Here is a 12735-nt window from a genome sequence, read left to right as displayed (position 1 = left end):
CGGTTCTGTCAGCTAGCATGTTAATAATGCCATTAAGCCACACATTTGCAGTCCGCACGCTCTCATGGGTCGACAGATCAAATATGCAGTGTCTCAGCCACTAACAACAGACAATCTCACACATATCTACAAGCTCACACACACACTGCCGCCTCACCAACCCATACAGAATGCTAAGCACAGCAGCTGAGGAAACAGATTTTCCTGTTGTGCCTCTTTATTTATTTGTTTGCTTGACAGTTAGTTTTGCCCTGCACAACAAAAACCTGTCGTCTCGGGTGATATTAAATGAGAGCTTTTGGCGGCAGGTGTCGTATTACCGCAGAAATGCATATAGAATCTGGATATTCCCGTGTATATCGTATAGAGCAATGCAACCCTCTTATTTGGGATGTAATTCCGGGGAGGGATTTTAGGATAATAGTTTTATTTAGTGCGTGCGCATGTAATTCTGTAGTGAATAAATTCAAAGAAGAGAATTTGGAGTTAATCCAGCCTTAAACCTTTCCTCTATCCCTCTCTCTTTCGCTCTCAGGCTTTTTCTTGTGCTATCTCTTGCTCTTTTGTTTCTCGTTCCCCCCTCCCTTATCCCATCTCCCGTGGGAATGTTCTATCACTAAAAAAACTATTTTATTTTTAAGGGAATGTTTATCTGAATTAAAGAAAGCTTTATCTTGCCTCTCACACTTTTTTGGAGATCTAACCAAAATAGCCTTTTCATTCTTTTTCTTTTTTTTCTGAAGCTAAACTCCAACTTACACTCTGTTCCTCTGGAAGTCCTCTCTGAATAATAACTCATGGATTTCAGATAGGAACAACGCAATGCCTTCCCACCGGATCCCGTATCTAACATATGAAATATGAATGCAATTTCCATTTGGTGCGTCCGCTGAGCACACAGAGATCTATAAAGCTTCTGAGTTTCTTAAAGCTGATTTAATATCAGCGCTGTGCTTTCCACTGAAGCATCGGCAGAGGTGAAGTTATGTGTGAATTATGAATTGTTAATTAATGTGCTTTTATTGTCCTCTCATCCACAGCTTAGAGCTCATGCAGTGGATATTAATGGGAACCAAATGGAGCCTCCTATTGATCTGTACATTTATGTCATTGACATGAATGACAACAGACCCGAGTTTAAGAACCAGGTCTACAACGGATCAGTTGCCGAAATGTCCAAACCAGGTATGTGTCCACAATAAAGATCATGCTGATGATTATGCTGTGATGATGTGTTTAGTTTATCATTTTATTTTATATGCCATTAAAGAAAAGCATTAGTTAATCATGAATTAACGTAATGGTGATGTCATGATTAGTAATAATACTAGTGGCTATATTGGTGCATTACAATTCTGGTGATGAAAATGACTGAAAACATCGTCACCAGTGTATGACATAACTAATTTCATTATTAGGACCTTTGTGCGCAGGTATATTATACCATATTTATTATTATTTGTTAGCAATATTCTTCTGTTATTATGTGTTAATTATTTTGTATTATGATGTGCAATTGTACATTCAGATAGTTTTATTTATTTATTGTTTCAGATTTGATTTTTTTAAAATTATTTATTAATTGATGTTTAGAAATAATAATAATTATTATTATTATGAGAATTACTATTTTTAGATTGTTATTAGAATAATTCATTAAAATATATTGATTTGATTGATATTTACATTTTAATAATAGCATTATTGATATTATTATTGTTGGTGTTGTTTTTTTTTTTGTTTTTTTTTATTTTGTTTTACTTACACATTTTTGCATAGGTATATTCTACCATATTGTATCTTTTTTATATTATATTTAATTTTATAAATACATGCACACAAATACATTATATAGATACATACATACTTTTATTAATTAATTTATTATTTATTATTCTTTTCTTTTTATTTTTTTTTTTATTTTTTGCACTAATAATATGAAGTACGGTATTATTTCCATATACTTCTTCCATTATTTATTATTATTTCCACATACTTCTTAATGTCACACAGAGGTCACCTAAATGCATTTACACAGAATCACAATCAGAAAAAATAATATTAATTTAAAAAAAGAAAATGATGCATGCTCAGAATATTGAATATGGATTTAGGTGCACAGCAGTTAATAAACAAGATGTGTGCAGATTTTTGAAGTTTGTATTATGCATCAGATTTTTATTGTAGTAAAATAAGACAAACAAGGGAATCTTACAGTATGTTTTCCCTGGATGATTTATTGAATAGCCCATGTGAATCGGCCCTTTCTGTGAATGCTTCTCTTTCTCTTTGAACTGGGATTCCCAAACACAGGTTCACTTTCTTTCTTTATTCTCCACCTCTTCGGGGTGTAAGCCGTCAGAGTCGAGTCACTGAGCAGCCAAAGTGTAGATTGTGTCAGATTGTGTCCAACTTCTGTAATGTTACGGCTCAGAAATCTTGCCTCGCAGGACAAAACTTTACTCTTTATTTTGTTGAGCTCTCCTCACAGACAAACTTGATTCTCAAGGGAATTCATAAACAAAGAGAGAAAAAAAAGAACGGTGCAATATTTTCTGTTTCCCTTCAGTAGAGCGTGGGTCTACTCCACGCCAAACAAGCTCTGTAAATTATCCATGGAAAACGGACACGATACAGGCTGTTCCATTATCCTTCTGCTGTTCATGCTGACATCCTTCATGTTTCACGTGCATTAAAAACATGAAGTTCTCATGAAGCCGAGCTAAACCCGGGTCCAGGCTCTCATGAGACCGAAGTTAATCTCATTGCTTTGTAAATGGCAATGCCAATATTAACCGTTGATCTTCCCCGATCACAAGGATTCAATCACAGCAGATGTTTTGTATATTTTAAACATGAACGTTGAAGGAACATGTTTATCAGTTTAACTCACCAAGGGAGGCTTAGACCAAACAGATGCTCATATCAGAGTGTCTCTGAAGTATTACAGCGGATTTTCCATCAGCTTCTGCACTACAGGCCACGTTCAAAGAGGAGCATGCAGGGAAGTGTCCTTATCGTCAGCTGCAGATGTATGTGAACTTATCAGATCAATTCAACAGAGGGATCCTTCTTTAAATGATACATTACTGATTTCATTGACAACAAAATATCTATTTGGAGGTGTAGACACATAGAGTAATTAAATTGTGTTCGTTGCTGCCTAAACACAAGTAATCACCCAATTACTGCACATTTAGAAGACTGATCCAATTTAAGTTTAATCCAATTCGGCTGTGATTCAGACCTGCATCAAATTAAACTCTTTAGTGTGAATCCAGAAATGTTTTCCCCTCATAATTGTTGATTTATTGTCTTGACTGAAAACAATACAATAAGTAAAGTAATAATATTTTGTTCTTCCTGTCAGGGTCAATTCAGCATTGATTTTCCCTAAAAGATGTCCTGGAACTCATTTTTACTTAAAACTTCTTTATTTAAGTTCAATTTAAAGTGTATCCTATTTAATTTCTTATTGCATATTTCTGTCTTATTTTGAAAGATTAATTTCAAAATCGGGGTGTAGTTTGTGGGGGTGTGTTTTGTGACATATTGGGACATAGCTCTGTATAATGACATGGGTATGACACAGGTATTACAAGGAGAGGGTATATATATATATATATATATATATATATATATATATATATATATATATATATATATATATATATACACATAGTGCTTTACAAGTTGTCTTCTTTTAATTATTTGCTTAGAACTACATTGAATTATAATAGTAAAATGTGTTTGGATCAGATAAATTGATATTGCAGACTCCACATTTTTATTACAGTAAAAATGGGTGCAGCCATCTGTAAATTATATGGGTCTAACTTCTCATCCACATCCACCTATTTATATCTGTACAAAACAGTTAGTTTTGCTACTTGATATTGGAAATTGGTGTGCCTTACCGTATTATTTGAATGTATTTCCTTAATTATGAACACATTAATTTGTAGTGCCAATAGTTGTACCATTTACAATTACATTAACATTTAATAATTTAGCAGACGCTTTTATCCAAAGCGATTTACAAATGAGAACAATAAAAGCAATCAGATCAACAAGAGAATAACAACAGTATACAAGTGTCATGACAAGTCTCAGTTAGTCTAGCACAGAACACGTAGGCAGGTGTTTAATTTTTTTTTATTTTATTTTTTTTTTGTAAGAATTTACTGCACTTTGGTATTCTTCTCATTATTTCACTGTAGTGGCTAATGTAGCAGAAGTCTCGCCCATAGGTTTACTTCCACGTTGAAGTAAAAGGTGGATAGATTTTGTATAAAGCTAAGTATTCTTTGAGGAGAAAGAGAATATTAACAATTCAGACTAACTAACTAACTAAAAGTAGTCTTTATAAATAGTTTCTTTCTTCTTATCCAGCAACAGTCTATGAAGCAGTTAAGGCAGCTTTACAGTTCTCACATTCTTAAAGAAGTGTCTCAAAATGTTTCTTATACTTTCCACAATAAGTAATCCTAATTTTCACTTTTTTCCATGTATAAAAATTGCATGCCAAAAATTCAGCTGCACCACCCAATGGACAGTGTTTAGAAACAGAACTGCTGTAGCCAATTATCTTTTAAAACAATCGTTTCTCTTCTCTCTTTTGTCCTGCCATCTTCAAACTATTCTCTGTTGTTTTGCATTTTACTGGCCTAAAATTTCAACACTGATCCTGCCTCGTTTTTTAGTCAGATGTATCCTTGTTTACTTGGCTTTCTGTTCTTTTGCAAGGGGGATATTTTTGCTGTCTGTTGCAGAGAAAAACAAGCCACAGCATAGGAGCGGCACGGCTAGAAAATTCTGTTTTCACACTTCCAGCTCACACGGCTGATAAGGAAATTTGCTAACAGTGGACGATAGGACGCTACTCAACACACAGCCTCAGACAGCTGACCATGGGGGTTAATTAGGCCCTGACGTCCATGCACGGGAGAGGAGAAGAGAGGGGAAAAGAGAGCGCTGAGAGGAGAGAGGAATGTTTCAATCAGTTTAATGGACTTAAAGTAGGCGTCTGCCTCTGGCTCTTTTTTGCAGGAAAAGTCATTTGCCTCTTCATAGTCCTCAAAGGACTCCATATGGCTACGGCCCTGACAAAACAGATTTGCTTTGAAAGCCTCACCGTGAGGGTGGCGTGAGACAGTGCTGAGTGTAATCTGCAGTGGAAAACGGAGTGATAACAGCTTGGAGGACTAGTTTAGTCTGGCTAGCAGCTTGTCTCGGATGGACAGCCAAGTATAGAGAGCTTTTATGTTGTATTTTCAATGTAAGCACTTTGGGATCTAGCCATAGCGCAAGCAAATGAAAATTGGGACTAAGTGGCGGCAAGATGCATTTGCGTGTTCCAGTCTGTCTTCAAACGGCGGGTGATTCGAAAGGAGACGTCGTTTTCAAGCGTGCCGGCACTGCAAGGGTCGGTTTCCATTCTCAGGCTGGTTATGTTAAACTTGTTAAAACTAATGACTCCCCAATTTCTTATATACCTGTGAAAGAGAGAGTCTCCCGACCGGCACGTGTCTAATGAAAGGAGGAATTTTGAGCTTCAGTGGTTTAAGTCGAAAAGCAATTACAGCATTGAATTAGTTTTCAAATTAAAAAGCAATTGAAAAGGCCTAGGGGTTAACTGTTTCCTGCGCGGTCATCTCTCTCACTTTTACACATAAAGAGCATTTAATCCCGTTACAGAATGGCACTCATTGAAAATTGAAGGCAACAGAGTTGACATGCAACTCTTTTGTCTTCTTCATCCCTCCACATGTGCTTGCTGGTTGTTCAAAAATTGATGTAGCCCTATCAGAAGAGGGCCTAATTGTTTTTCTTCTCCCTTCGCTCATTTCTTCCTTTTCCTCTTTCTCATGGGGCATAGTGACAGATTCTGCTCTGAAACTTAATGAACTTTGAAATAGAACTCTCAGCCACAATTATCCCCTCGTAGGTGTGTTTTTTTCACGAAATGATGGCACTATCTTACAATTACAGTGAGGCCGGAGAAACCCACAAACGTGTGAGGTCTCGCGTGTGGCTGGACATGCGGCCACCCCCCTCGGACCCACTTTCTGGGTCGCCGTGGCCATTAATATTAAATGACAGAAGAGACAGGAACACGGGAGCGACAGAATGACATTAACACAGAATGACAGGGTGACATTTTGCCCACGTCGCAAGGAGGTTTATCCTCCGTTTCTCTATTTGGAGGCCCTTAATTGCTCACTCACATTTGAGATGGTGTGAGACAAGCTCTCAGAAATCGATAAACATGTTTTGGGGACTAAAGGCCATATGGGCCCCCACCAGCGCCATTCTGATGCCTCGTATTCAGACAAACACATTTCACACGCACGCAGACCCAGTCTCAAAATGCTGTTTTTAAACACGCAACTTTGAACTAATAGAGGCACGAAAATGGGCTTTTAAAGGTGGCAAACTGTTTTTGATTGTGATTTATTTTGGTTTAGCCATTTTCCCCCCTTGGCTATGACTTTGAAATGTTAAGTGTAAAAATTATTTGTCCTATCATAGTTAATCATTTAAAACTTTTATTACTCTGACTGAAATGGTTTGCATTTTGGCTATTACATAACTTTAAATATTTCAAGTATTTCAAAATTAAAATGTTAATAATACGTTAACGCAAACTAATTTTAACAGCACAAATTTTATTGACATATGATTAATGCGGTATGCAATTTCTGTTTAACCCTGTTGCTTAGCCCATAGTTGGAGAAATGGAGATGCACAGTGCTGCCAACTTAGCGACTCTGTCACTAGATTAAGCAACTTAAAAAATAAATAAATAAAAAACCTTCTAGCAACAATACATTATAAATAATTGGACAAACCTTATTTAGTTTCTAAGACTCGCTGGTACTGCTGCACGAGTGTGAGGTTTTGCATCTGCTCAGTTCAGTGGCTGAGAGGAGCAGCACTTTCAGTTAAAATTGGTATTATGTTGCTTCTCTAATTTTACATTCATATAAGGCCAAAATCTCAGCACTGCTACGGTCTTTATCTTATGAGTATTGGATTTCATCAGACGATGGCTCAATTATAAATCAGGATGTTTGTGGATATTAACATCTTGGAAGGAAGAGTTACTGTATATGTATTCTTAATGTGGCACGTTTCAGTCACTACTTCATATTAATTAGATTGTCTTACACCAGAAACAGTAAAATATGAAAGCAGTTTTAGTGAGAATTTAGCTGGATCAAAATACAGTATGTAGGCACAACAAAAGTTAAAAAATAAATAATACATGTACATTTTGCATGTTCAGAAGTGAGCTGCCCTGTCACGTAAACAGAACGTAAACAGTCTTTGTAAGTAAATTGCTCAGTGCAAAGAAAGAGAAGTAATGGGAACCTGGTATTTATATGTTCTTTTTTCATTTGTCTAATAGACATGAACAAGTTATGTGAAAAACATCTATGACCTTTAGAACATGTCTTGTCGTCATGCTATACTTTGACTGGTTTTACACATAATAAACATAAATTTGCATAAAACATCAACATTTGTCCATGTCCATGTTGATAAGAGTATTATTTAAGGTATATTTAGAGCAGATAAAAATGTGTGATTAAGTTGCGATTAATCATGAGTTAACTCTTCATGATGCATTTTTATCTAAAAAAAAAAATCCTTCAAATAATAACAAAAATACTTATGAAAAACTAATAAACTAATTACAGAATTTTTAACATACATTTTATAAGTCATTTTCGTTTTGACTTTAACAGTGCCGGCACAGCTATAGCAGGACTGGGGAATAAGGAAATGACAGAAGCAGACAGACCCTCATTACCGAGCAGATTTAATATGGAGAGCAGAATCAGAAATGAAGAAGATGAGACAGCTTAGGTGCGAAAGACCCCGGGATCAGATGTGACGTTTGGACATTGCTCTGACACAGGGAACAGCACAAAAAGTTTGATTTCTCTGATCAAATAGTCACTGTTTGTGTGTGTTTGTTCTTAGCGACTCGGACAAACAAGCCCAGCTGCTTTGTGACAGAAATGGAGCAATTATGCATGCATTAGTGTTTTGATTCACGCTTGTTTACCTCTCTTCCTCTGCAGGCACTTCTGTAATGCAGGTAACGGCCTTTGACGCCGACGACAGCACCACGGCAAACGGGCTGGTGCACTATCGCATCCTGAGCCAGACGCCACACATCCCCATTCCCAACATGTTTACTATTAACGGAGCCACAGGAGAGATCAGCACCATCGCTACCGGCATCGACAGAGAGGTCAGCCACGTCTCGTACATGTTAAAACAAGTGTGCTTCCAAGAAAGTGCTGCTGTCTGATTTTCTTTCAAAGAACTGTTGATAAATGTGTAATGTGTTTGGAGTGTAATGGGTCTGAGTGTACGAGCATATGTGTTTGCCATTCCATGAAGAGTGTTTTTCTCAACCTCTCTCCTACGTTAGATTATAATTAGTTCTCAGCTATGGTTTGTCTGAGCATATTGGTGTGGATGGTTTCCTTTGAGCAACATTGTGAAGAGACATTCTTGCACTGTAACAAACAGCGCTTTTAGAATCAACTTAATGATCAGCCTGTCCTTTGAGCTGTCTGTGACCTTTTCAAGTTGAAGAGCAGCTATCTGCCCTCCCAGAACACCCCATCAGAGCACCAGCCACAGCTTCAATGACTAGCATGCTCAGAATACTGCAGAAATCATGGCTGAATTTGAGAGTATCTGTCTTGTGTAGTTTTGTAGGTAACAAGCAGTGCATTCCAATTCATTATTTATAGAGAAACTGTAGTAAAACTGTTTCTGATCAAGAATTTTCCTATTCTTTTTAGGCTTATATTACACACAAACCCACCAAAATAGGTGGTTTTACAGAAGAGGTAATAATAACAGTTTTCTATTTATATATTAAAATGCTAAAAAATAAACAAAACAAATCAATATATAAACCTAAGTGGTATTTCTTGCTATCTTTTAGAATTGATGAATTAATGTAATATATTAAATTAATTAACCGCATTGCTTAATAAGGTAAATAAGTAAACGTTTGGAAACAAGCAGCTTTAACATATTACAGCAGAAATACTGGAAATATCTTGGCGTATCTTTGAATATTTTGTTCTACAACAGGGGGCCTTTGATTCAAAAATCGGAGAAGCACTAGTCTAATGTTGTTTTGAACCACATTGATTATTTAGATAGAACAGTTCCTCAGACAGGTTTGGAGGATGATGCTACCAAAAAAACTAAAAAACCTTTCACAATCCTCAAAAACAAAAAAAGGCACCTGATTTATTTCATGCTGAAATGAAGTATGTGCATGATTCCCAGGGTAGTGTTTACAGGATTTCTCATGCTCAGTGAAGGTGTGTGAATTGGGATTCTGCCTCTGAATCATTTCTGGGATTTTCTAGCTTGTCTAGCAGAGATATGTACATGCTCTGGAGTCTTGTTATACTTATTATTTCCAGCCCCGCCTAGAATTAATTCAGCTAATCATTGGGGTCTTCTTAGTGTCTGCTTTAGAATGCAGTTGACTTCATTTTTAATACATGCATGCACTCACATACCCACACAAATGAACTCTATGGATCATGGGAACAGCTTTCCCATAACTCATGAGCCTGACCCTTCCCACCAGACGTGTTCCCCTCTTTAACCTCTTCATTAATCCCTCTCTCTATCACACAACTGCTTCTTTCTTGAACACACACATGCACACACTCTCACAAACACAAGCACACACACAGTTGTGTGCTCCTCCTTAACCTCCCTCTGCTCCACTAATGAGCAGGGTCACTCAGAGGTCCATTCAATTTATCCCAGAATGCTTAAGCGGACCTGCAGGGAAGTCTTTCAACTTCCCCTTTATCTCTCCATCCTACGTGATCCCTTGCTTTCTCACCACAGATTCCGAACCCATTCTCATTAGCATCATATTAAAATAGAAATTAAAAAATGTCTAGTTGTAGTAACTGGAGACTGTTCTGCCTCTTCATTATTAATTATGTGACAAATAGTGCTGTTGCTCAAGTATAATTGATGATGATGATGAGGAGGACGACGATTATTATCATCATCATCATCATTACAGTAGCTGTTATCAGTTATACTTTAGTGCCAAGATTTGTTATTTAAATAAACAGTTATTTAATAATAATAATAATAATAATAACTGTATTATCATAAATCACACTATAGATTTGGATCTATTTGTCATGTTATTGATATTTTTTATAATGATGATTTTAAATAATTGAAACCATTTGTTCTAACAAATTGTTATTAAATTACTTATTAAACTTATTAAACAGTGTAAATCGCTGCTGGTGGCCTTCAAATAAGCTACTTTGTGGTCATTGCGGTGATTTTTCAGTTGCTTAGGGGGTTTTGGCACTAGAGTTCTGTTAGAGCCGTCATCATTATTCCTTTGGCATCTTGTTTCACTTGGCACATAAAGTTCTCTACCCTTCATGCCACGTTAGATGACGTTAGCTGTCATCTCAGGATTTTCTATTTTTCTGTGACAAGTTATCATAAGTCTATACCTGGAGCAGTGACTCCTCCTAATCCAGTGACTAAGACAGACTGGCTGAGAGTCTCTACAGGAGCATGAATGTGGGTCGTGGTACCTACTGCAGGCGGGTAATCTGTCCTCCTCTCAGGGCCAGAGCGCGACCCTCATTAATCTAACGCAGTGATTGCGCTCTCTTCCACCTGTGCACTCCAATTAGAACTAGGACACACTTATGTGTTTACAAAGCCTCATCGCAAATGGAACATTTGGAAGTTTTTCAACATCACATTCTCTGTCGGGCAAGATGTTGATGGATGAGACTGAAAGGAATAGTTCACCCAAAAATGAAAAGTCTGTCATAATTTACTCACCGTCGTGTTGTTCCAAACCTGTATGACTTTCTGTCTTCCATGACACACAAAAGGAGATGTTGGAGTGTGTCCAGGCTTCTGTTATCCATACAGAGATAGTGGATGGTGATTTATTCTGACAAGCTCCTAAAAAGTATCTCCTTTTGTTTTTCAGGACGAGTAAATTATGACGACATGTCATTAGATCTGTGTACTATATATCTTTAAATAAACACTGCTGTTCAGAAATAAATAAAAAAATGGGGGGGGGGGGGGGGGTGGCAGCACCAACAGAAGTGTTTTTATATAGTTTTATTCAAGTATGCATAATTTAATCAAAAGTGACAGTAAAGACATATATAATGATATAAAAGACTCCTATTTCAAATTAATGCAGTAAGTTTGAACTACTGATTAAAGGATCGTGAAAAATGTATCAAGGTTTCAACAAAAATATTAAGCAGCACAAATGTTTACAACATCAGTAATAAAAAAAAAATCTTATTTTGTTTCCAACTAAGCATTTTAAAATCATATCTGAAGGATCATGAGAAACAAGACTACAAATTCCGCTTTGCCATCACATGAATATTTTGTTTTTTATTAAATATATTCAAATATAAAACATTTATTTCAAATTAAAGCAGTGGAAGTGGAGTGAATGTACAGTGTTCACTCTCACCTTCAATATCACGACTGATCTGAGACCCTTGAACAAGGCACCAAACCCCCAACTGCTCCCTGGGTGCCACAGAGACAAATTCTGAGTATGGGCCACCATTACTTGGCTACACGTCACTTCACTTCAATTAACATAACCACTTAAAATAAAAAATTGGCATTGCTGTTTACTCCACTTAGTGTTCTGACCGGAGTGCTTACATGAATATGCTCCTTCTGAACTTCCAGTGTTTTTACCCAGCGGGGAGTACATGCGAGACGGACAGCTGTCTACACACACATATACACATCATAACATTTGCCTCTCTGCATATCCTTCACATACACATTTTCTCATCAGGAGCATAATCCTCCTTCATCAGTACCTGTCGTCTAATTGGAATATTTATGCAGTAATTAGTGGGTTGAAGAAGCCTGGAGCAGTCGCTTGCATTGGTGGGAGTTCACATTGACTTTAATGTCACACACGTCTGATCAGGTCTGAATACCAATTACCCTCTCACACCGAGACCCCATCACCTCCACACACCTCTTAACCTGCTCGCCATCACCTGTCTGATTACAGCAGCTAACAAGCAGCCCCTCTCCCCATCTTTTTGCGCTGCATGCCTTTTACTACAACTGTCATCTCATCTTATGCCCCTCATGGCAAATACGTCAATCTTATGCACTTTACAACCAGCCATCCCCATTTCTGTCATTTTATCCTCTCCTCTTTTCCCTTTAATAGCACCGCATGAATCTATAATATCAGACAGAAATTAAATGAAATTGGATATGTGTATTTTTTACGAGTTTAGAAAAGACCAATTTCTGAAGAGAGGAGTTCAAATGAATCATTCATTCCTCCTCATGTCATTCCAAACCATTGATTTTTTTTGTTTGTTGGTGAACCACGAAAGGAGACATTTGGAAGAATGTTCACATTTCTCATTTCTGCACAATAAAAGCGTTTGGAGACCACAGACTGTCAGGCTCCAAAATGACAAAAAGCATTCACTAAAATAAACACTTGGGGCTAGTTTTAGTAAATAGGGCAAATTAGCGTTAGAGTACAATTGCATAAAAGCACAGATGGGGGTAGAAAATTCTGCGGGGGAATTACTGACAATGATTTACTGATCGCACGTTAAAAGAACAGAGACACAGCCAGATTATTTCCATAATGACCTGCGAGCAGCGCTAGTTTCCGCC

General features: G+C 37.1%; 1 protein-coding gene across 1 annotated transcript in view; it reads left to right on the top strand.

Moving 5' to 3' along the window:
- The window catches only part of LOC127967721 (cadherin-4-like), a 188889-nt gene that overhangs the window by 153858 nt on the left and 22296 nt on the right, over positions 1–12735 (top strand). Inside the window, exons 7-8 of the mRNA XM_052568361.1 lie at positions 1041–1185; positions 8091–8263. Of these exons, the coding sequence (XP_052424321.1) occupies positions 1041–1185; positions 8091–8263 (318 nt within the window). The remainder of the gene's footprint in view (positions 1–1040; positions 1186–8090; positions 8264–12735) is intronic.

This window comes from Carassius gibelio, chromosome B11 (genome assembly GCF_023724105.1).
Source record: "Carassius gibelio isolate Cgi1373 ecotype wild population from Czech Republic chromosome B11, carGib1.2-hapl.c, whole genome shotgun sequence".
NCBI classification, from domain to species: Eukaryota; Metazoa; Chordata; class Actinopteri; order Cypriniformes; family Cyprinidae; genus Carassius; species Carassius gibelio.
This window is presented reverse-complemented; position numbering and strand designations above follow the sequence as displayed.